We start from the raw sequence: 27874 nt of genomic DNA on the forward strand, positions 1-27874 counted from the left end.
GGAAATAGGATTTCGTTTTGGAGGATTTTGTTTATATATATATATATATATATATATATATATATATATAGATTTAATTGTTTTAATGTACAATATTTTGGGCGGGAAATAGGAATTTCGTTTTGGAGGATTTTGTTTATATATATATATAGATTGTACTTTTAATATTATTTTATTGTTTTAATTGTTTTAAAGTACAATATTTTGGACGGGAAATAGGATTTCGTTTTGGAGGATTTTGTTTATATATATATATAGATTTTATTGTTTTAATTGTTTTAATGTACAATATTTTGGGCGAGAAANCAAACCAAAATTACACAGTGACCCAATGATATTTACTAAATTTCTTACTTAAACTCTGAACGCACAATACTAACAACTACAATGCACAGACCCAAAACACACTGTGAAGAGTTATCACATAAAATATCCTTAGGATATAAATTTCTTACTTTAACTCTGTATTTCCCTTTCCACACCACAAACTTGGCATATTTCAATGATATAATATTACTAAAAATTTAGGAGTGCTAATAATGATATTATAATCATGTTCTAATTTGGAAGTGTACTTCACTATATACTCATGCTCTAACTTGGAGTGTACTTCAGTGCCATATTTCAACCTACCCCTACTGCCACACACCCAACACCATAAAAATATTTTTAAAACTAATGAAAAAAAAACAATGACAATTTCAAACCACAACCGGAACTCCCAAAACAAAAGAAACATTAATCAAAATGAAAAATACAAATACAAATTACATATTAAATTTTCCACAATCAGCAAAATATATTTGCAACAACAAAATAAAATGTACCTACCTAAAAACGAAACCAGAAATATATATTTGCAAACCACCCCCCATTGTCCAAACTCAACTCCGAACCTAAAAAACAAAACCAAAAAAAAAAAAAAAAAACTAGCGAACAAAAAAAAAAAACCCTCTGCCCCAGCTGCTCCCCGCAGCACACCGGTAGAAACCCACCGACAGACCCAAAAAATAAACCAGTAAAAAAAATAAAATAACACACCGCACCCCGGCGAACCACCAAAATACCCAGTTGTAACACCATCTCGCACACCGCCGCACCCGGCCCAACACACATCACCCATCGCCCCGCCTCCCCACGTCGTAACACACCACACACTCACCATCGCCCCTCCCCCACCCTGTCCAAACAAGAAAACGGAACAAAAATCACCTACCAAACAACAAATATACGAATACAAAATCACACAAAAATCAACTTCAAATTCGAATACCTGAACCACCACCCGATGAACTCCTCCTAAGCCGCTTAAACCGCCTGGAAGAAGAACTAGCCATGGAGATTGTTGGAGAAGCAAAGATCGAAGGCGAATGGTTTCGCAGAAAGGAAAACAGCGGACGCGGAAAGGGGAAAAAACGGAGCACAAAAAATTCCTAACCTTATTCTCAAAAATAAAATTCCTAACCTTCTCGTATGGAAACAACATAAAAAGTAACACCTAATTTTAAAATGGTAATAAATTAATCAAATTGCAAAAAGACCGAACAGCCCCTCTTTATAGCATAATTACCTAAAATCATCTAAAAAACCACATCCAATCTGAACCATTAAAAAGAAACAATTAATGACCACGATTTAATCTCACAATCTCGTCTAAATGAGGTGATCTCACTGGATCCAAATCCTCTATATATATATATATATATATATATATATATAGAATTATAATCAAATGAGACAAGCTATTTAGGTGAGAAATGCGAACTAGTACGTGAGTGCACACAGTTTACTACGCGGATGCACACAGCCCGAAGTGTGTGCACTTAGCCTACATGAGTGCACACAGTTTAGGGTGTGTGCATTCGTGAAGTAGACTATGTGCACTCACGTTGTTCGCATTTCTCACCTAAATAGCTTGTCTCATTTGATTATAATTCTATATATATATATATATATATATATATATATATATATATATATATATGTTGGTGTGGTAGTGGTGGTGGTAATAATAATTCAGAAACTAGTTTGAAAAGAGATGAAAGTGAAGATAAATATTAGAAAATAAATAATTTGAAAAATGTCTTCCTACTGAAAATCTATGAAGACATTTTTTCGTCAAATTGAGCTTTTTTTTTCTTTTGTTGACCATAATAAATCTTTTCCTTTGACTTTATTTTCCTTGAATACCCAAACACGAGAAAATTCGAAAAATAACTTCCAAAAGTCATTTTATGAGTTTCCAATTGGAATCTAACAAGGCGTTTGGTTGGAATGAAGGAACTAGGGGATGGAAAGGACGACAACGACGACGATGACAACTAAGGGCATATTTGTCCTTTCATCCCTTTCTTCATTTCCTAGAAGCAACAAATTGCAATTCATGGGGGCGAAATTGCAATTCTCTCCAACCAAACAATGTAATTGAGGCTTTCATTGAATTTCAATTCAATTACAACCAAATTACAGTGTACCAAATGGGTTGTAAAAGTTCAATTATTACTATTAACAATACTTTTAAATTCTAATACAAATCACATTTAAATTATAAAAAATATTTAAATAAACTTGGGGTGGGGGTAAGGGTAATAATTATACGGGTTCGCTAGCGGGTTACACGAGCCAATCTGTATAACCTGAGAACCCCTTACGGACTAAATGAGTCGAGCCGAGTCAAAGAAATATACATCATGCCCTATCTAAAACTAGGCTAAACAAGCTCAATTAAGAGATTTGGGTCCGTTTTGGTGACTCTAAACTGTTGGGAAATATTACTACGAAAATAATATTTCTGGGATAAATACAATGATAAGAACGAAAATGATAATTTGGAAAGGGTTAACACGAGTCGAACGAAGCACTCTTTCCTTAAAACCTTATTTGCTACCTCCCAAAAGTGCTAGGAGCGTTGTAGCCTAGGTTTCCCAGGATAAAACGTGTTACGATTCACAGTTTGAGCACCCAAACTGATGAATAGAGTTTAGAGAAAGGAGTAGAAGCATAGTTTCGAGAGAGAAAACAATTTCGTTGTTTTTGGTGTGTATCTTGGTTGTGTAAATCTACTACTTCCACCAACGAATATATATAGGGGTTGAAGATTAAATAGCAATTAACCATGACATTAATCTGATAATTAAATCAGACTTTTAACTCCTATAACAGCTGATTACTTGAGATTTAATTCAAAATTTAAAAATTGGAATTAATACGAAATGGGAAAAGGGTCAAATAGGCCCCTAAACTTTACCCCAAAAGTCAATTAGGCACCTAAACTTTTAAAAGGGTCAATTAAACCCTTTAACATGTCACCTAAACTTTTAAAAGGGTCAATTAAACCCTTTAACATGTCAAAATGAGTCAATTAAGCCCAATAACCGATAAATACCTGTAATAACAGGTCATTTCAATTCTGGCAACATAATCCGGCAGCCGGCGACATTTTCCGGCGACCGGCGACGTCGGCCGCCATCCCCGGCGGAAGGGCGACCAAAAGGTCACCTTCTCGCTGGAGAAGGGAGAAGGCAACATTTCCGTCGCCTTCTCCCAGAAAAGGCGACCAGAAACGTCGCCTTCTCCGGGAGAAGGCGACCAGATCCGTCGCCACGGAGGCCACGGAAATGTCGCCTTCTCCCGGAGAAGGGGACCCAGAGAAGGCGACGGAGGCGACGGAAATGTCGCCGGAGAAGGCGATGATGTTTTTTGGTCGCCTTCAACTGGAAGGCGACCTCCGGTGAGAAGGCGACCTTTTGGTCGCCATTCTGCCGGAGATGGCGACCGGCGACAATTCGACCGTCACCGGTCGCCGAAAAATGTTGTCGGCTGCCGGATTATGTCGCCAGAATTGAAATGACCTGTTATTACAGGTCATTTACTGGTTATTGGGCTTAATTGACTCACCGTCGCCGGTCGCTGAAAAATGTTGTCGGCTACCGGATTATGTCGCCAGAATTGAAATGACCTGTTATTACAGGTCATTTACTGGTTATTGGGCTTAATTGACTCACCGTCGCCGGTCGCTGAAAAATGTTGTCGGCTACCGGATTATGTCGCCAGAATTGAAATGACCTGTTATTACAGGTCATTTACTGGTTATTGGGCTTAATTGACTCACCGTCGCCGGTCGCTGAAAAATGTTGTCGGCTACCGGATTATGTCGCCAGAATTGAAATGACCTGTTATTACAGGTCATTTACTGGTTATTGGGCTTAATTGACTCATTTTGACATGTTAAAGGGTTTAATTGACCCTTTTAAAAGTTTAGGTGCCTAATTGAATTTTAGGGGCGTATTTGGCCCTTTTCCCATACGAAATTAATTCCGTAACAGATGAATTAAGTACCAGAGGGGCGACTACGATCCGGATCGTTATCGAGTCCTCTTGGTCTCAGCCAATTTTCCAGAATTTTCCGGACGACATTCGTGCCCGCAGGTGCCGGCGCACACGAGTTCAAGCCTTTTCAGCCTCAGTTTGAGATTTGATTTGCACCCCTCTTCGCGAAAGAGAGAGGCTCTATGCTATACAATTTACTAAGCCATAAAAAGGCTATTGTATAAATAGTGGTGCAAACCCACTTCCCAAATCAATGTGGGACAAAAGCTTACTTCAAAGCTTTCCCACCATTTTTTCCAACTCAAATGAGTCAATTTTGAGAACCAATTTCTCATTCACCCATTATCCGTTTTGTGCGTACCATATATCAATCTCTTCGTCAAACTACGAAGAACCCGAATCCACTTTGACCCGACCCAAATCGAACTACGAAGAACCCGAATCCACTTTGACCCGACCCAAATCGGAAGTGGACCCCACATAATCCACTTTGACCCGACCCAAATCGGAAGTGGACCCCACATATATTTGTACCACAAAATAGCCACTAAAAATGTCATTTTATGCTATTTTTCCAACAAAGCTTGACGACCGATGTTTTGGGTTATGGCCAACTCGACCAAAAACTTGAAAAAAAAAAAAGAGAAAAGAGATAGAGAGAGAGAAAAGATCGATAAGCGCAACAACTTGACAAGGCTAACTCGAAGCCAAGTGGGCTGGCTCGATTGACATCCTAGTACGATGGAAACATTAGGAAAAGATCTTAATTAGGCAATTGTAATGCTAAGACCCAAAAAAAATGTTTTAAAAAAATTAAATACCTATGCTTTTTGTGTCGAAGAAAAGTGTGTTTTATTCCTTTAATCATGTAACTTTGATTGGTGTTGACTAAGGCTTCAATGGTGACAAAACACTTCCAAAGAGTAGCCCAGAGTCTTTGGTTAAGTTTGAAGAGATCTACGCTATCTCATCTATATGACTACGACCAAAAGGTTAACTCTGGTTCTTTTAATTACTATATTTTAGTGGTTGAAAAAAAAAACCTTTAATCTCATTGGAGGTTTATGGTTCCATTTCTTGAGAGAAAAATTGCAAATTTTTTAAGTCAGGGTGCATTTTTACAATGATGAAAAAACAGTGATCAAATAGCTAATACTCCGTTTTACATAATTGATGAACCAAAAACACATTTTCTCTTATTTTATTTTATTTGAGACAATAATTTATAGGCAACTTAGGTTGATTTACCTACTTGTAATCCTTTGTCGGTTAGGTCACAAAGTGAGTTTCACTCAAAGCATGCCATTATATAGTAACTACAAATTTCCCTTAAATCAAAATTATATTTCATCAATCTCAAATAATAAATGTAAACTGTTTTTAAAACTTACCACACATGAATCATGATTTTTATGTTATACTCCGTACTAGTTAATTAAATACATATCTTTTTATAAGTATCTCATTTTTATATTTTTACAGGTTCCAATGAACTTTTTATAATTCTCATGCATACTTGTTATATTCCATCAATCTTAGTCAAATATGTATGCTTTTTGTGTCCCCACTCCCCATACATGTATGCATTACTTGTTATGTTTTTTATTTGAATTTTGCATTTTTAACGTATCAATCTCATTATTCATCACAAATACAGTTAATCTCATTAATCACAAATATTATTATTATTTTTTAATTAGAGAAACCCTAACAACTACTAAAATATTTGTATTTAGTAAATCTTGCATTGTGCTCTAGCCAATAAAGGATCACAATGAGGTAAATCAGCCTATATTTATTATCGTTTCTATTGAAGATCAAACTTAGAACCTTACATTGTGATTACCAAACCAATTCTTTGATCTACTTATTAGTTGGGGTTTCTCGACACAAATATTTTTATACTTTAGCAACACCTACATTTTATATTCTAACAAAATATGTACATTTTATATTCTAACAACCCCCAACAAACACAACACACATATATTTATTATTCTCTCCCATTTTGTTAGTTTACAAATTGTTCTTTACTAGCATTTTTCTTTCTAATTATAGTAAAATAGAGCTTCTAAAATCTATTTTTATTGGTTGAAAGTAAGGGTTATGAATCACTTTCTTATTGGATGAGATTTTTAAAGTCTATTTTTATTAGTTGATAGTAAAACAAATGTGTCACTTTCTTATTAGATAATCGAAATTGATATTAATATTAATTCAACATTTAAAACGTAGTTAACAAAAATTTTATCAATTAGTAATACAAATAATATTTTTATCATTTCCTATTGTAATTAAATGTCATATTATAAAATAATAATACATTTTAGTATATATGAACAATATAATATTAAGTTTTGTATCACTATTAATAATTGTTTTAAAAGTAATATATATAAATTTTAATGAAATTTAAACTAATTAGAAACATAATTGAAGACATATTGCAATGAATTTGACAAGAAGAAAATTAAAACATTATAAATGTTTTAGAAGATCAAAATATTATTTATTTATTATAAAATGATAATATTATTCATAAGAATTTTTTAATCTTAATAAATTAATTATAAATGTATTTGAGTCTTTTTTTTTTTGTTAGACCACGTACCATACCTACACCGTACATGTTTTACTTTATTGTTATTTCTAAATAAGATTATTAGTAAATTTTTAAAAGGAATAATCGCACTTTTGGTCCCTCAATTGTTACCCGATCTGCAATGTGATCCCCCATTGTCAATTTTGGTTAATTAGGTCCCTAATTATCACTAAACGTAGTCAATGTTGCCCCTTGGCCAGATTTGCCTCTAACCTCAATTAAGAGCATGGACATTTCAGTAATTTCGCAGCCCCTGGTTCTCACCTTAACTGAAGTTATGCAACCCATTTACACCCATTTCACATTTCACCTCAAATAGGGTCAGCCTTTCACCTCAAATTTGTAATCCGCCATTTCCATTCATCTCACTGCTACGAAGAACGGCGACGACCTAGGTTTGTGAAGCATGTCTTCAAACAACTCCGGTTCAGTAGAATGGATTCCAGAAGTCCGATGTTGGTGCGGCGAAGTAGCTCCGGTAGGAATGTCGTGGAGTTATGCCAACCCCGGAAAGCGATTTAGAGCATGCCCACGCTATGGAGTACGTGTAAGCCATTTATTGAATTGTTTTTCTCTGCTCTCTTTAGGTGCTAAAAAAACTAAATTTTTCTTCTGTAATTGAATTTGAATATTAGGGGATAGGGAATTGTAGGTATTTTCAGTGGCTGGACTCCGATGTATCCGACCGTGTGGCCAAAGTGATTCGAGGTTTATTGAAGCGGTTAGATAAGCAAGAGACTGAGATGCAAAGGTTTCAAGTAGTAATTGGAGAAAAAAATGCCAGTCTTAAGAAGCAGAAGTTGGATTCGAAATTCAATTTTTTTTATGGTTTTGGATTTGGAATTGTTGTTGGTTTTGTTTGTTTTATGTATTGTATGAGAAATGTAGAACCAAGTGCGAATATATTGCAGTTGAAGTAGGTTTTGTAATGGAATTAGATTATTGGTAATTCAAATGGTAGTGTGTAAATGGGATTGCTTTATATGCAGACCTTTTTTTTTTTTGTTTCCCTTTTGGTTTTTAGTAGTTTGTAAATTAACATTTGGTAATGGAAGTTTGTTCATAGAAATTTTGTTTTGGTTTTTAGTAGTGTGTGTAATGGCATTACCTTATTGATAATGTGTAGAGTTAGATTGGTGTATTGGAAATGGCCAAATGACCAAATGAGTAAATGGTAATGCCATTACCTTATTGATAATGTGTAGAGTTAGATTGCTGTAATGGAAATGGCCAAATGACCAAATGACTAAATGACCAAATGACCAAAATGTAATGGAAATGGCCAAATGACCACAGAATACATTATCAAAACTGCCAAATGTAATGGAAATGGAAATAGACATCATCAAAACTGCTATCAAACTGCATACCAGCACAAAATACCATTTCAGCAAAAACGATGTTCAGTTACATAATAGGGATTCTGCCCTATCATTGTTTCTGCCTGCCAGCACAAAACATCATACAGCATTGTTTAGCTAATACTTGGCTACCAACATGCCAAGTAAATCCATTGTTTAGAAAGTCAGTAGCCATTTTACAAAAAGAATACATAAACTCCATTCATTGTTTCTTTTTTATCAGAATCATTTTTGTAGGCCTGGCCAATCTTTGAAGAACAACATTAGTTATGATTCTCTGGCCAATTCTCAGCATGTCATCAGCAGCATTTGCACTTGAACTGGTTGTGTGTGAAGCAATTAATGATAACTGATGTACAGCTTGGTTATGCAGTGTTTGTGATGAATGAGATCCCACTATCTCTTGAGAACCCTATACAAAGAATTGGTAATTAGTGTTTAAGGTTATTACAAGAACAAGGTGCTAAAAGAAAAACTGCATCACATTACCAGTTCATCAAGTACAAATGCAGGTACTTGTGTTTCAACTGGTACATCTTCAAACTGCCCTTGAACATCAACTTGCCCTTCAACATCAGAGTGCCCTTCTTCATCAGCTTGCCCTTCAACATCAAATTGCCCTTCAACCTCAAATTGCCCTTCAACCTCAGCTTGCCCTTCAACCTGTTCAGAGACCTATACAACTTAAGTTTATTTACAAGTTAAAGTAATTGCATAAAAGTGAAAATTTGGTATAATAGCATTACCTGTGGATTTTTACCCTTGCAAGTGGTCTTATTATGACCTGTCATTCCACATACCCTGCACCTCTTCACCTCCCCTACTTTCTTTGTTCTAACTGGCCTTTTTTGTTGCTTGCTCTCTTGAAGTGGATCTATCTTTCTCTTTTTCTTAGACCTACCAAGTTGTGCCTTATACTTGGAAGGTAGTGGTGCTGGAAGATCAACCTTATGCCATAATTCTGAAGACTGAATGGGAAGGATTGCAGGTTCATAAGCTCTTCGATAACTGTCTACTGTATAGCATTGATGCACATAATCTTCAAGGCTTTCTCTCTGTTTCCTAATAGCAGCTACAGCATGACTGCAAGGAATGCCAGTCAGATCCCAACCTCTACAACTACACTGTCTCTGGGCTAAATCCACCTTGAATGCCTTGAAGTTATGATCATCAACTTGGTATAAATTATCAGTAGACTTGTAAGTACTATACCTAGCTGACTTTTCCTTAGCCTTTTCAAGACACTTAGATATTTTGGGACAAATCTTATGTGGATATGTCTTCATTTTGTCTCTATTCTTTTGCATTCTACCCATGAGGTATAGCCTAATCTTTTCACACATAGTCATGAGAGGCTTGTCCCTGAAACTCAGTATAGTACTATTCCATGACTCACACAAGTTATTCAATAACATATCTGACTTTGGAAAGGTGCTAAAAAAGGCCCTACAGTAGTGTTTAGGATCTCTGGCTGCCAACCACTCAGCTGCTTTTTCATTTTCCAGCTTTAATTCCTCCATTTTCATCTTAAATTCTACCTCTGTTGTTGCTTTACAAACACCCCACAACATCTGCTTCAGAACATTTCCAGTAAATCCATCTTTGAGAAAGTTGGCATGCATATGCCTTATACAGAATCTGTGTTCAACTCCAGGAAATTGTTGTTCAACAGCAGGCCCCTTTTGTTTATCTGAAATTATTGTCCATGCATGAGGGTTGTTTGCTATGTTTAAATCACTGTCTAGCTGTTGTAAAAACCATATCCAACTTTCCTTCAATTCTCCCTCCACAGTGGCAAATGCTATAGGAAACATACAGTTGTCTCCATCAACACCAACAGCACTTAATAGTTGACCACCCTTTTGACAACCCTTCAAATGACAGCCATCCAACCCAAATAATGGTCTGCACCCTCTCAGAAACCCTTCTTTGCAAGCAGCAAAGCAAATATACAACCTAAGAAACCTAGGTTTGCCATTAACACTAAACTCACCATCAAGTTTCATCTTCACAGTGGACCCAGGATTGCTTCTCCTTAATTCTTCACAATAATCATTCAACAACATGAACTGATCAGAATCTTGCCCTTCCATCTCCTTTTTAGCCTTTTGCTTAGCCTTATAGGCTTGATGTTTTGTAACCTGACAGTGCAATTTCTGTTTTACATGTTCTTGAAATTATCTCCTTCCCCACTCCATATTCAGTCTAAACTCATCTTTGTACAGCTTTGCAAGGAAACCCGAGTTAATAGTCCTATTTTCATCTTGGTCTCCACATGTGTGCTCAGAGTTGTATGTCTTAATTTGAAATGGACATCTAGGATTGCTTCTTGACCCAAAAATTGTCCATTTGCAAACATCATTGTGCCTACAACAAACCCTAACTCTTCTGCCCTCATTCTTGACAAATTTTACATCTTTCCTTCTCATTGCCTCATGATACTTCACTGCCCACTTAAATTCAGAGGCAGATTTAAAAATCATGCCCAAAACAAACTTAAACCCATCTTTTTTCAGGTTTCTTTCTTGGAACACAATTTGAGAACCATTACATTCCCTCTCAGAATCAGAATCATCTAAACTCCTAAATATTTCTTCAGAATAATATACACAGTCAACTTCATCAACTTCTACCTCAACCTCATCAACTTTATGCTTTGAAGTAGGACCATTCACTTCCACATCAATTTCTTGAAACTCATTATCTGGACCATCAACCTCCCTCTCAGAATTTTGTTCACTGCCCTCATCTCCCTCATCAGTCATCAGTGCATCATCTCCCAAAGACCTAGATATCTCTACCTCATAATCCCATTGATCATCATATAAATGTTCAACATATATATCCAACTCTTTGTTTGTTGGAACCTCTAAATTAAGCACTAAAATGTCAGCATCAGTGCTCAGTTTCCTCAGTTCAATTTTTTGTGTGTTTCTCCTACCTTTAACCTTAACCCAGAATTGGACCTTTTTATCAGCAAATCTTAATTGTTTCACCATCCTCCATAAATCCAATAAACTACCCTCATCACAGTTGAAGTGATCAAAATACTCCACAAAGCCATCCCTATATTCTACTTTTGGCTTCCATACCAAATTACCACCAATATGCAGACAAATTGTAAACACACATGAATCCTCACCATCATCTATAATAAACCATTAAATTCAAGGTCACTTATATAGTTTTGCAGCAAAATCAAAATATACAAAGAAATAAACTCCATTCAATTAAGGTTTGACAGTTTTGCAGCAACAAAAGACTGCTCCATTCACAGTCAAATAAATTCACAAACAGTACACTACCTATGGTCCCCATGTGGGTACAATAAAGTCACATAGCAATACAAATGGTCCCCACTAAGCAATTACCACAGAACCCAAAAACACAGTAACCTAACCACACAGTGCACATGCGAAAAAGAAATGTACAAAAAGCAATTTCAAGGTCGGATATCTACTATTATTGAACTCAAACTGGTCCCCACATAGCAATAATCCCACAACCCAACACATTGCACATGCTAGCATGTCTTTAAACAACACAAAGCAAAGAAGACAACTTTCTACTTTTTCACTGCAAAAAAAAAAAAAGCTAGTTCAAGTAGCCGAACTTACACGTAGGAGTTGTATTGGAGCCATTAATCCTCCTACTTGTCATTCTCTCGCAAACCTAGTTCGTTTGTCGTCTTCTTCGTACCAGTCAGATGAATGCGCAAATTAGGGCTGAGAATGTGAAATGAGGGCTGACCTAGGTCAAATGTGAACTGGGGGTAATTTGGTTGCGTAACTTGACAACGGTAAGAATCATGGGCTGCGAAATTACTGAAATGTCCATGCTCTTAACTTAGGTTAGAGTCAAATCTGACCAAGGGGCAACATTGACTATGGTTGGTGATAAGTAGGGACCTAATTAACCAAAATTGACAATGGGGGATCACATTGCAGATCGGGTAACAATTGAGGGACCAAAAGTGCGATTTTCCCTTTTTAAAAAATGTAAATTTTAAAATTATAAATCAAACTTTTCGAATTTAGTAATTTAGTTTCAAATTTAAAATATTTCAATAATATTAGTGGCAATTCTTTTTTTTTTTTGAGTACTACTGACTCTGTCTACTTTCTTAACCTACTGAAGCACAAATAGTCAACAGTTGCCTCTACTGAGGCTCGAACCCACTCAACATTGATGATGGGAGTGGGTTCGAGCCTCAGTGGAGGCAACTCTTGACTCTTTGTGCTTCAGTAGGTTGAGAAAGTAGCTATGAACAGATACTACATTGTAACAGAGTCAGTAGTACTCAAAAAAGTTAAATTTAAGTTGAGTCGATCTTTTTGAGTTGAATTAAAGAATTGACTACACTTATACTAAAATATGAAAATTTTGGTATTAAATTAATAATTCTAAAAGATTTAACTAAAATTATTACAACTTGCAATGGTTTAGATTCTTTCATCAATAAGATTTCTAAATATAGAGGATTCAATGGTTAACGTTAAATTAATATAGTGACACCCGGTTTACACTCCTATATAGAGGGGAGTGGGTTCAAGACTCAGTGGAGGCAACTGTTGACTCTTTGTGCTTCAGTAGGTTGAGAAAGTAATTATGAAGAGATACTATATTGTAACAGAGTTAGTAGTACTCAAAAAAAATAAAAATAAAATAAAATTTAGTTCACCATGATGCTATATTTAAGAAAAAATGAATTAAATGAGTAAAATAGGTTAAAAAAAAACCTTTTTGTGTTTTCTCAAGTTGAAATAATAATTTAAATATAATTATACTATATCAGATCCATTTTACACGTCTTGTTTAATATTTATTGGTCAAACGAATCATTTCTTCTTTTCTTTAATATTTTAAATTATTTTTTATTTTTTAATAGTACTTTTAATGTAGCTTTTAAATATATAAATTTTATATACTAATATTAAATTTAACATTATAAAAACATGAATTAAAACTAGCTCTAATAAACTTGATTAACCAAACCAAACAGATAAAATGAAATGTAGAAAATATTATTTATGAGCAATATTACATTCTAGTGCTAAAATCACCTATTTATGTAGGAAATATTATTTATGAGCAATGTATTATTATTGTATTAGATTATTCTTTTATTTTATTTTATTCTACAATCTAACCTATTTATAGTATCTGTTCAACATGATTGTGTCAGTATCTTTAATTGGGATGAGACTCGAACATGTGACCTTTCGTTTGGATCACCTTAGTTTATGAGTAATTAATGTAAATAATTTTTTTTAAAAAAAATATTTTATTTTTTTTTTTGTAGTTGAAAATAACATTTTTCATTTTTCATAGAGAAATTTTTTACCAAATAATTTACTATTTGGTATGCATTTAGAGCATCTCCATATGCAGTTTTTTCTTAATTTTTTGGATGAGTTGGAGGTGCAAGATAATGATTTGGAGGGGAGAGAAGAGATATGAAATTATATTTGCAAGAAAAATGATTTTTTGTAAGATCCAGGAGGAGAGAAAAGGGAAAAAACTTCCCCCTCCCTGGGCGTTGAGCACACAAGGAGCACTCAAAAGGCGCATTTACTGCACGCACTCAAAGAGCACGTAAATTTCTTATTTAACATTTTTTTTTCTTCGAACAATAACTCATTAAAAATTAAAAATTATAACTATTTGAGATGCTCTTACATATTTAACTCAAATACTCAATAACTCGTATCAAATGTCATATCATTGGATAAAAATTTGATATGTTTAGAAATTAGAACTATTAATAAACTTAAATAAGCATAAACGAAAATGGAGGATGAGTACTAAATAAGGTAGCGTCGTACCAAGTTTTGTGACAACTCGCATAGCCGAAAACACACAGAAACACTTGTCTGGGTATATATACTCTTGTCCGAAGCGCTCTCTCTCTCTCTCTCTCCCTCTCCCTCCCTCCCTCCCTCTCTGCCATGTGAAAAGTTCCCATTTTCTCAGTTCTTTTTCTGGAGATCTAATCTCATAACAAGGAACACATTCGTGTAAGATTCTTGTTCTTCTTTTTCGTTTATATAATTTTTTTTAATGTTTAATTATCTTATGTGCATTTTTTTTTCTTTTTTGGTTTGCCTTATATGTGAAATTAAATGATGCTTTGATCTCTCGATTTTTCGGTTCTCTATCTCTTGTTGCATGTTAGTTGTTCAATAAATTTGCAGAATTACTGGAATTTCGATTGATTTTTTTTCTTCATTTTTTTCTTATGCTATAATTAATTATTTTTTTTCATCATTTCTAGGGCTGGATTTCAGGAGAATTCATTGGGAGACGTATCTTGCGGAACATTCATCTATCTATGCCTATATGTATGTTTTGTAAGGGTTGTCTTTGTAGCTATTACTTTAGTATTTTAATGCTTACAGTAGTTTGAAATCTTTTGATATATTGGTGAAAAGAAACACTTCTTCTTGAGCTGAGTTGTTTGAGTTCGTCTTTTGTTTCTTTGCTTCAAGTGTTTTAGTATTTATCAGGGGCTCCCAAATCAGGCATTGGGGGTTCATTAGGTTATTAAGCTCAAGTGGTTGTGTGGGTGTTTGAGGACTTAATACATGGATAAGGATAAATCTCCAGCCCTTGGAGGGGGTTTATTGCCTCCATCAGGGAGATATTCGCATTTTTCGCAGCTTGGTAATGGTTTCAGTGGGAAGCCAGAGCCTTCTGGATCATTCAATTTGCCTCCATTAGGACCCTCTGCAAGTGCTTCAGAATCAGGTCACTTTGGTATTGGGGTGCCTTCAGAATCAAACCGGTTTAGTCAGGATATCAGCCAAATGCCTGATAACCCACCAAAGAAATTGGGCCACAGACGTGCTCACTCAGAGATTATTACTCTTCCTGATGACATCAGTTTTGATAGTGATCTTGGCGTTGTCGGTGGATTAGATGGACCCTCGCTGTCTGATGAGACTGAGGAGGATCTTTTTTCTATGTACCTTGATATGGATAAGTTCAATTCATCATCTGCAACTTCTCCATTGCAAGTGGGTGGATCATCTTCTTCAGTGGCTACAGCTCCAGGCTCATCTCAAGCTCCTGCATTGGTGACACCAATAGCTGAGAATGCTACTTCTGCGGTTAGTGAGAAGCCCAGAGTTAGACATCAGCACAGTCAGTCAATGGATGGTTCAACTACCATCAAGCCAGAAATGCTGACATCAGGTACTGATGAGCCATCTGCTGCTGAATCTAAGAAAGCCATCTCTGCTGCTAAGCTTGCTGAGCTTGCTCTTATCGATCCAAAGCGTGCAAAGAGGTAACCATCCAGATGAAAACTTGATTTTTTTTTTTAATCATGAAAAACAAATGAGCTTTATTAAATCATTGAATCTTCCAGCTGGTTATGATCGTTCCTGATTGTCTTCCTGAAATACTTTTTAGAAAATAGTATTGCAGTTTTCAATTTTTCATTTCTTTCTTCTGTTAAGCTTTTTTGTTTAGAACTTGTTTTAGGGGAGGGTGGGGCTTTCTCATACCTGGAAGAACTTTTCCTTTTAGGTTCCATGTATCGTTTTAAAGACTGCTCCACATCAACCTTATTCTTTCAATCATCATCCAGATTCGTGATATTAAAGGTTCCATTGCATATTTAGAACATAAAGATAAAGAAAGTCTTTATTAGATAATAGCAGTAAATTAGAGAAGTGTTAGCGGGTGGGCGTTTTGTATAGGTGTTTTATATAGACTGCATCAAACTGTTGAGAAAAATCAAAAGTATGTTCGGAGTCATGCAAAGATTGTAAAGGTGCTTCTCAGGCTGTCAGATAAGTTTTATTGCAACATGAAAAAATGTGGGACGTGGTTAAATCTCTGTAAATGTTGGATATCCTTATTGTTATATGTCAACTTTGTATTACTCTTTTTGTCATTGCATGAACCGGTTGACTATAATTTTATTGTCAGATTATCATGCTATTCATTTCTTGTTTAGACCAATAATTTTACTGGAATATCTTGCTTTAAGCTCAGAATATAAGTGAGTTGACTGTCCTACACGCATACTTTCTATCTATAGTTTTCATCTTATCATTTGTTTGAAGGAATACTGATTTCACTGTAGGGGCAAGTGTTTTAACTCCTAATCTCCAGTACCTATGCTTTCTACTCAAACAACTTGATAGAAATGGGAGGAATAGAATACATATCTGCTAACATTGCATTTTGTTTATCATCAAAATAAATAAATAAAGCATTCTGTGACTCTTAAAAATTTAATAAATAAAAAATTATGCATTCTGTGACATCTTGTCTATACTTCTGTATACCAGGATCTGGGCCAACAGACAATCAGCTGCTAGATCGAAGGAAAGGAAAATGAGGTATATAGCTGAGCTTGAGAGAAAAGTCCAGACTCTGCAGACAGAAGCCACTTCATTGTCTGCACAATTGACCCTGTTGCAGGTAAATTTTGTTGCCTTTCTTGCTGTGTTAGTTCAACTGTTTTTGTTACTTTTCTTTCCAATGAATTTAATTCTTTTTCTTATATTTTTACCTGTCGAACAAAAAGTGATTCTTTTCCAGTTAGTATTTTCCTTCATTTGGAAGGGATGGTGCTTTTGGTGGGGAAGGTTAAGATTAGTTGATTAAAATTTGTTTGGGCTTGCTAGGCCACATAATTTGCAGTTTGATCTCCATGTTTTAATATTTAATGTAGTTTTGTCCTTGTCAAACAAATACGGGGTACAATTTTGAATGTGCTTGTACGTGTGGGGTACAAAACAAATTATCAACTCTTATCCTATATTATTGGACTTTGGAGTGCCAAAGGCTAAGATAAGATTATCAGGAAATAAGGATTCCTTTCTGTCTTGACCTCTCCAGCGTATAGGATTGTTTTATCTAACTGACGCTATCCTATCCTGCCTAAGATCATCTGAGATTCTGATCATACATTTTTATGTGTTTTGTCTTAAACTCAAACATGAAAGTTGATTGTGTTAATCTAATCTTTGGAGTGCCATAGGCTATGGTTGGGCCTGTTTTGGGAAGGATTTGTTTTCTGCTTTCAAATCCAGTGGTGACACTTCTGATTTTTCATATCTCAAAGAATGATTTCAAAATGTTTCCTTTTTCCCTTGCTTTTTTATTTTTTTTCCTTGTTGATTGTAGAGTAGAAATATTTTAATCATACATTCCATGCTTTCCACCGGCTGCCCCTCCACCCCCAACCCAACCCATATCTGACCCTGCCCCACCTGCCACCTGTCGCCCATCCACTCTCCTTTATCCCAATTCACCTGCCCAACCAAGCACATACCTATCTTATGTTTTGAGTCCCAAAGGTTAAAGATAAGATCATCAGATGTAAGAATTTCTTAAGTAGCTCTCCAGTAGTTCAGTGGGTGGGATTGTTTTATCCCTCTGAATCTGTTGTATCCTCCCATTATAGAATGTCTACATGTTTTTCTTAAATTCAATTCTTAAAATAAGATTGTTTTCAAAATAATCTAATGTTTGGAGTGCCATAAGATTGAGGAGCTGTATGGTAAAGCTTGTTTTCTATTTTTCTATGTCTCCAAATTACAGAGTAACTAAAGAAGTTCTCTCCCTCATTTATGGCACATCCACGGCTATTTATCCCAATAGTCAACTTCCACTAACCACGTCCATCTCCCTTGACTTGTCATAATGCTTTCCTTGACCTTGCCTTGGGACCTTCCCACCTCTTTTTGCACATCCAACGCTCTTTAATCCTACCTTATGCTACTGCAACCCCGATCACATTCCACCTGATCCGTGGTCTACCCCGTGGCCCACTCTACTCCACATATACTCTCCTTTAGCCCTCCCATCCCATTATTATTACTTCAAACCTGTGTCCCATTAACAGCCTTTACAAACCCAAAAATGAATCAAACATGTTTATGTTTTTACATGAATTCTAAATTCTACATCTCTTACAGTCCATTATGGCTATGCTTCATTAATATCGATACATGATAAATAATTCATATATTTGACGCATTTTGTTTGGTTTTCTTCAAACACAGAGAGATACAAATGGCCTGACTGCTGAGAACAGTGAACTTAAGCTGCGCTTGCAAACAATGGAACAACAAGTGCACTTGCAAGATGGTAAGAATATCTTATAATACTGTCTAGTGTTTTTTCTCCTTATGCCTATTTTCTCTCTTCATTTTCATCCTATCATTTTGGTTGTGGATAACATTTACTGAGAAAAAAAAAAGCTAGGATTACATGGCTTGGCTAATCATAGTTTGAGAACTAAATTTCCTCTCATGTTGTCATATATGGAGTAGTAAATTATTTAGCGCTTCCCTCTTCCAATATATAATTGCTTAAACTCTAAATGCTAATTGTATGCCCATTTTCTCTAATGTTTTAAAGCAAATTGCTCTTTGGGTGTCTTGTATATCCGAAGTAGCATAGCAAGTGAAACTTATGTTCTTTTGGGTAAGTAAATGGCCTTTTTTATTTTTGGTTTTGTTTTGTTTTGTTTTGTTTCTTTCTTTTTTTTTTTTTTTGGGAGAAAGAACATTTAGGGTGTGTTTGGAAACCCGGAAAATGATTTCCGGAAATCATTTTCCGGGTTTTTCGTGTTTGGGAGTGCTTGGAAAACCCAGTCAACGGAAAATGAACAAATGTGAAAATAACTACTCTATTAAAGATAATGAATGAAATTCAAGAATTCAAGTGAAAAGATTATATAGAAGAACTAAAAGCACTAAAGGCGGTATAATTTTATATCACAAGTAAACTCATTCGAAAATTTGAATGATCATAAAGTTTTATAGGGCTTTGAGTGTGGTGTATGACATGTTGCCTTGTATGGTCTTAAATCTTGCTGCAAAAGGAGTCCCACCTTAACTTATTCCTTGCTCATGTTTCTTATTTATTTATTTGTTTGTTGATATGTATAGCCTTAAATGATGCTCTAAAAGAGGAGATACAGCATCTGAAAGTTTTAACTGGGCAAGGCATGGCAAACGGTGGACCTATGATGATGAACTTTGGTCCATCCTTTGGAGCTGGGCAGCAATTTTATCCCAACAACCATGCCATGCACACATTGTTAACGGCACATCAGCTTCAACAGCTTCAGTTACATTCTCAAAAGCCGCAACAGCCGCCTAATTTTCAACAGCATCAACTACACCCGTTTCAACTGCAACCACAGCAGCAACCGCCTCCTCTGCAGCCACAGGAACAACATTTGCACCAAGCCGGGGACCCAAAGTTGCGAAGTTCACTGTCAGCAAGTGCTCTGACTGAGCATGCTTCTGACAGCTGCACTTCTATGAAGGACTGAGATGAGATGGAAAGGAATCTGTTTTGTCCCAACTCTAGATAGTCAGTCGATCCAAAATCTTTTATTGCCTTTGTAACTCACCGTTGATTAGGATGCATGCATAGACTCGCCCGCACCTTTATTCTATAATACTCAAGCGCCCCTTGGAATCGTAGTTGGTTAAAATGATAGTCTTATTCCTTCTCTAACTTTTTTTTCATTCTTCTATATAAATATTAAGTGCTCTATTGTTTGTAGGTTATGCATGTGTTATCTCTTAAAGAAAGAAAGAAAGTTCAATTTTGGCTCTAGTATTCATTGTTATACACAACTTGTATATCCTCTTGAAAGTATTGTTTCATTGTTGCAACTTCAATCCTTTCATAAAGGACAAGGGGATGCTTCTCCTTGGGATTTTTTTTTTTTTTGGTCAAGCAAAGATGTGGGTTTAGCAATTGGCTCAAGCAGCAGGACACCCGGTCTTTATCAAATGTGCTCAAAGTGCTATTTCATGACAACCTAGCTTTACATTATTATTTCAATACTTGTCTCAATGATCTCCTTCTAGTCCCTCACATAAAGAAAACTATAGTTCAATAGCCCACGTCCTTGTTCTATATCATTACATTCACAAAGAGTGTTATGCATACAGGGGTAATTATAGAACCTTGATGGTTTTGTCTCGTCTCATGAAAAATTGACAATCATTATTGTGTGAACCGTTGTGTGGAGCACAGTAGATAGTTTGGTTGTCTTATCAAACTATTTATTTGGTTCATAAATTAGGAATTTCGTAGTTCTTTTAGGACTTAATGAGTTTTAACTGTTTAAATAAGTATCTTAAGTGCATGAACTGTTAAAGCACGTTATTTACCCTGGACGTCATACGGAGTTGTCATATTAAAGAAAAGAACAAACTCTTAATTTGTTTGGCAAGTTAAACTAATATGCAAAACTAGTAATGGTAGTTGATTCATGTTCATAGGCTTTTCCATTTTCGATTGTTAATTTGATATTCTGGTTCCTGATAATTTGTATGTTTACCTTCCTGAGTTTTGATTCAATTATTTTGCATTTGAGTTTATCATTATCTTTGATATTCGTTTTTAGCACTTTAAATTGTTAAGTTAATTGTTTTAATTTCAAGTCTTTATATTGCATTGTATCAATTTTTTGTGGGTTCGACTCTTGTGGTTGACTTCAGCTTTATGCTTGAGAAGCTTGGGCAAAACCGTTACCCCTCGCCCCGTTCACAGCATAGTGTCAGGGCAAGGGCTAAGGGAGGCTATATAATAGGGAATATAAATTGTAGAGCCATTTTTGTACCCAATCGACCTCGTTAGGCGCACCTGCCCACCACATCTAACCAAGACCGTTTTAGACCGATTGTATTTCCGGACCAGATTGCACGTCATGTTACCACTCGATGCCTAACTTGAATTCTACGGTTAGTTCCCGATTACCTCTAGTCTAAAAGGTAATTGAATCAGCTGGACACTAGACACTTGTTAGTAACGGCTGGCCCCCACAACTACCTACTAGATAGAATGCACTGTCACATCACGTCTCATCAAGCTATCGTTGTCATTAGGACACTTGGAGTAATTGCCATGACCACCAAATCCACACATTACATGTGGGGAGCATGTCGAGGGCTCAACATGTGTCCCCTTGCTCCGCCTATATAAGGCATATTAATTGCTACAAAAAAGGGGCATTTTCACACTCAACTACTATCTTATTACAGACGCTCCCAACTAGACCAACTTGACACCTCGATCTGTCCATCGGGTTAAGCATATATTAGGAGGACCTCCGGAATACTTGTATTTACCTGGGTGTATATTTGCTTCATCCGAGGGATTACCTAAGTCACTAAGGTAAGGATTTCATTATGGTGGCTATAGACAAATTGAAGAACTATATCCACTTCATAACCCTCTCACATCCCTACAAAGTTGAGATTTTGGTTAAACTATTCATGGAAACTGTTTCTCAAAAGTCAAAACATCGTGTCAAATAGAGATAGACAAAGTGTTCTTGAGCAAGTTTTGGCAAAGAGTGTTTAAAAGCTTTGGGGTAAAACTTAGCCTATCCACCACTTACCATCCCCAAACATATAGATAAACTGAAAGGGTAAATAGGTGTTTGGAGACATACTTGATATGCATGACCTTTCACAATCCTATACAATGGTTGAGATGGTTAGCACTAGCTGAGTTTTGGTACGTACGATACCAATTACGACAATTCTTTGTAGCTTACCCCGTTTCAGGCTGTATATATGGTTATCATCCACCAATGCTTTCCACTATTTGATAAAAGGAGCACAAATTGATTCGGCATTAGGACGATAGAAAAGACATGATTGTCCAATTGGAGGATAATCTCATCCGGGCTCAAAGTAGAATGAAGTATTATGTTAACAAAAGAAGATCTAAAAGAGAGTTGCGACTATTAGATTTTGGGTATATTTGAAATTGCAACCATACAATTAAGCAAACTTCAGTAGCTATCAGAACCAACATTAATTAAACTCTTAAGTTTTGGGCATTACTTAGTGTTAGAAAAGATTAATTAATTGGTTCAGTGGCTTACAAGTTACAATTACCACCAAGGACGCTCATTCACGGCAAATTATACCGTGCACCACATACGTAAACGACGTCGTTTTGAGCATTGTAAACTAACCGTCCCTTTTTTTGGAAATCACGTTTTTCGTTTCGGCTGGTCTGTGTATTTATGTTAATATTCTGTGTATTCTAGGTAATCGTTCTGTGTATTTCAGGCAATCATTCTGTGTATTCCAGGCAACCGTTATGTGTATTCATGTTAGTAACACACGTGATGTGTTTGTGCATTCAAATGTTTAGGAGGATGAGTTTTGTGTGTTTTGTGTCAATATTCTGTGTATTCATGTTATTAACACATGTTGTGATGTGTTTGTGCATTCGAATGTGAGTTCTGTGTATTTTGTGTCAATATTCTTTTGTGTATTCTAGGTAATCGTTCTATGTATTCCAAGCAATCATTCTGTGTATTCTAGTCAACCGTTCTGTGTATTCATATTAGTAACACATGTTGTGATGTGTTTGTGCATTCGAATGTTTAGGAGGATGAGTTCTGTGTATTTTGTGTCAATATTCTGTGTATTCATGTTATTAACACAGGTTGTGATGTGTTTGTGCATTCGAATGTGAGTTCTGTGTATTTTGTGTCAATATTCTGTGTATTCTGGGCAAACATTCTGTGTATTCTAGGCAAACGTTCTGTGTATTCTAGATAATGATTATGTGTATTATAGATAATGAATTCCTTGGAGTCATTCGCGTCCGCGTCCACTAACATCGAAACGACTTCGTTTTGGGTACACATTGCTATGTGCACCGTGGTGCAGGGTATAACGATTGCTCATTCACCTAGTAAAAAAGAAGATAAGGACCTCAAGTGAATGTGCAAAATGAGCCCCTAGTCACAAGTCTAGATGGACAAGTTCTAATAGAGCCTGTAGCAATGTTGAGAAAATGTATGGTGGAGAAGAACAATGTTGTAGTGGTAGAATTTACTAGAGGAAGAGGACATCATTATTGCATAGCTGTGGACGACGGTCCAAAACTACATAAAATACATTATTCTAATTAATAAAATACATTATTATAACACATAAAATAAATTATTCTAACTCAAAATACAATATTCTGACACATAAAGTACATTAATAAAATACATTATTTTACTCCAAAATTTTAATTATTCTAACACAAAAAGTACATTATACCCCATTCTAAATCATAAAATACATTATTCTAACACATAAAGTTCATTATTCTAACTCATAAAATACATTATTTTATTCATAAAATTTCATTATTCTAAGACATATAAAGTATATTATTCTTTTTTCAAAAAAAAAATATTATTCTAACACAAAGTACATTATTCTAACACATAAAATACATTTTCTTATCTCAGAATGTTCATTATTATAACATGTACGTAGAACAAGAAAAATTTTCATTTTAACATCAAAACGACATTGTTTTGAATCGTGGACAACACATAATTTGCCAGGAAGAGGTGTTATGAATTGAGCTGTTGGAGAATAGCACATCCTCGGGGGGATTGAAGCACAATTATTTCAGAGTTGTAAGAGAATTGGGCTAAGTCCAAAATGACACAATGAAGGCTGGTAGTTAAATGGTTATGATTGAAATGTCAGGCAACGGATTCTATTATTATTATTATGTCTTATTCCATTTTCAATTTTGTACTTTTTGGATTTTTTTTGAGATAAAAAATTCAATTAATCAATGAACGAATACAATGAAGGGGAAAATTCTCCCAAGTACACACACTAGAGTTCGAATTAGCTGCCCGTGCTAGTACTTTCGGATTTTGAATGATCTGATTCTGATAAATAAATGAATGGAAACTCTAATTTTCTTCCCCATCACTTCCTAGCTGTTCTCCCTACACTCTGCTGTCAATCTCTCCCTGCCCCTTTATGTTTATGAATTTCTACTTTGATCCTTAGGCTGTGACAAAATCATGGTCTTGAATCACAATAAACTTACTGAGATAGCATAGTTTTCAAGAGAGTAATTTAACTATTTCTCAATTTTCCTTGTTCCCTTCGAAGTTCTAACTGTTAATTAAGACAACAAAATGACATGTCATCCTTGGTTTGCGATTAAGGATCTCATAGCTCTACCGCTCATGAACTCATATGGTTGTGTACATGTGTAAGCTCAAAACGGAAAGATGGGCGCATCCGTATTTGAAATGTTAAATGTCAACTATCAAATTCATCTTCCATGGAAGATGCCTTTCTGAGCTTGTTTTGGAGTTCCAACTGTTTGGGTAAAACAAGTTCTATCCCCTCACCTGAGGCTGAGAAATATCTCTCAAGCACCATCTGCAGTTGCACCAGAAAGAATGCATAATTCAATCAGTTGCTAAGCACACAAACTACTCACCTCCAATTAAAACAAGAACAAAAAACGAAAACAAAAATGATAGGTTATTCATCATATGCACAACATCCTTTTTTTTTTTTTTTGGGTGACGAGGGAACCCGCAACCACTATCCGAGGATGTGCATTGAGTAAACCCTGCCTTGTGACCCTAGTCAGCAAAGGACCACAAGAAGGTAAACCAATCTAGGTTGCCCATAACTGACCGGCTCAAACCAAGAGGGCGGGATTCGAACTCGTGACCTTGTGGTTACAAGTTTGTATCCTTAGCCATCTTGATTGGTTACAAGTTTACATCCTATTTTTGCATCTGGCAAAACTGGCACCATAGAATAAGAACAAATCTAAATGCATACCACAGCTGCATAGGCATCAAGTTTCCCTTGACGAGCAGATTTGCTGAGGCCCCTGAAAAACAAACATTACAAGATTTGTTTAAATTATGGTTGTATTTCCGTCTTTTGTCTGGAATTCCTACATCAGTGCACATTTAGCAAGCATCTTGTCCTGAAACTTTCAATAATATGCATATAACTCAAATAAATAATAAGAAAAGATGCCTCTACAGGACACCTATTTCCACTCTAACTGTAAGAGGAAACTGATACAAAAGCTTGCATAATGTTGATATGTAAATAATAGCTATTTATGAGCTCCTGATATTCACACTTCAGCCCTTGAGTTCCCCATCACCTATGTTCTATCACTACAATTAAAAATGTATCAATAGGTACCCTATATATACAGGACTAGTTAGCATTTGTATTAGTCGAGTAATCTTAATTATATTCTTCTTCTCTTATCTTATTTTAGCTGAAGCTTCGATAAATACATCTTGCAATTTGATTGTAGGTTACAGTCTGTTTAAGGCAAACTGTTTCTATTCTACCACAATCAGTTGACACAATATTGAACGATATTCTAAGGCTCCAATTCCTGAGTCCTAACTAGCATAAACCAACGAGACAAATCAGTACCGAGACAACTTGTTTGCCAGTCACTGCAACTATGCAGCATTTTATTGTAAAAAGAGAGCTCTTTCTCATCTTATTAGAACATACTCAAAATCACTAGTTGTAATTCTGATGCCCCTTTCCATGCCCAAAATAATATGTGAAAATACTATGCTGCTAAAAGTAAAACATAGCTATACGTAAAACTCCAGATATTATACAAGGACCACATAGTCATAATAAATACAATGTTATCAAGATGCATAAAAAGAACGCATACATATCAATCATGCGGCTCATGGCCTGAGTTGATGTCCCATACTCTTCCTGCAGGTATACTCTCCAGCCCCTAGTTCAGAACTGAGTTCATTATACATCAGAGATAGCAAGAGAATGAGTTCTTAAGTAGCAAATTGCATTTTAGACTTCCTTCAAAGTGACTTCTCCATATGTCTCAACACAAATATTAGTGCTAAATAATAAAGTGAAAAAAATAACTCAAAGTTGAGCATCAATAATGTTAGGATCAAACGCTTGCCACAACGCCAAAAGCCATAGCTAGTAACGAAGTTGCAACTTTATTTCTTTATAGACCGCCATCATATTTTCAAGAGGCAAGGTGCTGGACTTGGCCCTTCACGAGCCTCCGCCCAACAATCCCCTAGCCACCAATTGATGGACTTGGCTCTTTACCGGCCTCTGCCCAATAATTCCCTTCCCAACACCAGCCAGTTTCAACTGCACAATTTTTGCTTTGGGACTCGATCGCCCAACAACCCCCTAGCCACCAATTGATAGACTTGGTCCTTTACGGGCCTCGCCCAACAAATAACAAAAATACTAGAACAAAACTAGTGAAAAAGAAAAAGGCCAACAATGTTCTATGTATTTATACAATCTCTTACTTCTCAGCAGCTCGAACTGCTAATCTACCTGCAACACTTCGAACTTTATTTGATTGTGGAGTCTCCTTCCCATCACTAGATAATGGAAGCCCAATTATAAATTCATCAACCTCCTAATTTACAAATGAAATCCAATTTGCATCAATATTTACATTCCAGGAGAAAGAAATGACAGAGACTCCTTCCATATCTCTAATCTATAAGCATTAATGCCCTTCTCATTATAACAAAGACTCAGATTTCAATGACCTAACATAGAAATCTATATAAATCAAATAAAACAAATATTTAGTGAGGTACTCAATTGTAGACAACCTGTTTTTGAGCAATATCAATAAGTCGAACTTCTAGCTTCTGCCCTCTCAATTCCAGAACCTAACATCGAGTATTCTATCAGTATATATATAGGAACAAATACTGGTACATATACGGTCCATATGTATCTCTGATTAGGAGCAAATGCACGCAAATATTTTACCGTTAATGGACGAAAAGAGAAGCCTTTGCTAAGAGCAAGGCCAGTGCGACTTAATCCCAAATCGACGCCAAGGCTGAAGCCACAGCTGCTCAAGCCTGATTCTCTTGCCTGCCTTAGGGCATTTGGTGGAATTTCATCTATTGACAGCGCCGCCCTGATTGCAGTACTTTGTAAAGTTAACCGCACAAAATTCAGGCGACTGTTGCGTTTTCTGGCCACCGGAGACTGCGGAATTGGCAGCAATAGGCCTACGGATACTAGCTGTTTCGCCGTTCCCATAATCCCATTTGCTCCTCCGAAGATGGATCTACTCCATATTAAATTAAAGGTGTGTTTGAAATTATGAAAATGACTTCTTAAATTTTTTTTTTTCTTTTTCGTGTTTGATTGCATTACAAAAAACTATTTTGATATTTGGTTCATTTCCTAAGCTAAAAAAACAATGGTTTCATTTTTTTTTGAGCATTAGTGACTGTATTACAATGTAATAGCAAACAGGGTTCAAACCCACTCCCATCATCCATGGGAGAGTGTTTTCCGAGACACCGGGTGCCACTAGACTACAAGGTCTTTGGCTGATTTCATTTTTTTAAAAAACTAGTTTTTGACAAAAACCAGTTTTCTGGTTTGATTTCCGACCAACACCAATGATGTGGGTTTCCATCTGGAGATAGAGAAGGCTGCACTGGAAAATGCTTCCCCAAAAAAAGAGGGAAAACATTTTTTAGAATATTGAAGCCAGAAAGGTATGGTTGAAAAGTGGAAGGGTCAACCTTGCCAAGTAATAGTGTGTCGAATAGTAAGGATAATTATTCGAACGAAAGGTTATAAAAGCTTAAGAATCGAAACGTTAACTTGAAAGGTAAGACTTAACCAGTTGAAAGACCTATTCGATACACTCTCTTCCAAACAGTTCAGAGCTTTAAAAAGTCAGTAACTTTATGTGAAATGTTACCAAGGCAAAAAGAATCCTAGGTACATATTCCAGGATA

The 27874-nt window shown here is 35.8% G+C and overlaps 3 protein-coding genes across 3 annotated transcripts; 1 reads left to right on the forward strand and 2 right to left on the reverse strand.

Annotated features, from left to right (window-relative positions):
* Nucleotides 1–8494: 8494 nt before the first annotated feature.
* LOC116033155 lies at nt 8495–10385 on the reverse strand. Its single transcript, XM_031275915.1, has 3 exons — nt 9039–10385; nt 8782–8955; nt 8495–8704 (listed from the first exon to the last, which is right to left on the reverse strand). Exons 1-3 carry the CDS (start codon nt 10383–10385, stop codon nt 8495–8497), a joined length of 1731 nt encoding a protein of 576 aa, XP_031131775.1.
* Nucleotides 10386–14172: 3787 nt separating this feature from the next.
* LOC116032790 (probable transcription factor PosF21) lies at nt 14173–19884 on the forward strand. Its single transcript, XM_031275508.1, has 6 exons — nt 14173–14309; nt 14567–14633; nt 14781–15580; nt 16593–16725; nt 18315–18399; nt 19206–19884. The coding sequence occupies exons 3-6, from the start codon at nt 14877–14879 to the stop codon at nt 19592–19594; spliced, it is 1311 nt and encodes a 436-aa protein (XP_031131368.1). The 5' UTR covers nt 14173–14309; nt 14567–14633; nt 14781–14876; the 3' UTR covers nt 19595–19884.
* Nucleotides 19885–24127: 4243 nt separating this feature from the next.
* LOC116031815 (putative pre-16S rRNA nuclease) lies at nt 24128–27191 on the reverse strand. The gene is made up of 6 exons (XM_031274124.1): nt 26883–27191; nt 26720–26779; nt 26405–26517; nt 25780–25848; nt 24903–24954; nt 24128–24488 (listed from the first exon to the last, which is right to left on the reverse strand). The coding sequence occupies exons 1-6, from the start codon at nt 27159–27161 to the stop codon at nt 24366–24368; spliced, it is 696 nt and encodes a 231-aa protein (XP_031129984.1). The 5' UTR covers nt 27162–27191; the 3' UTR covers nt 24128–24365.
* Nucleotides 27192–27874: the final 683 nt, after the last annotated feature.

This window comes from Ipomoea triloba, chromosome 10 (genome assembly GCF_003576645.1).
Source record: "Ipomoea triloba cultivar NCNSP0323 chromosome 10, ASM357664v1".
NCBI classification, from domain to species: Eukaryota; Viridiplantae; Streptophyta; class Magnoliopsida; order Solanales; family Convolvulaceae; genus Ipomoea; species Ipomoea triloba.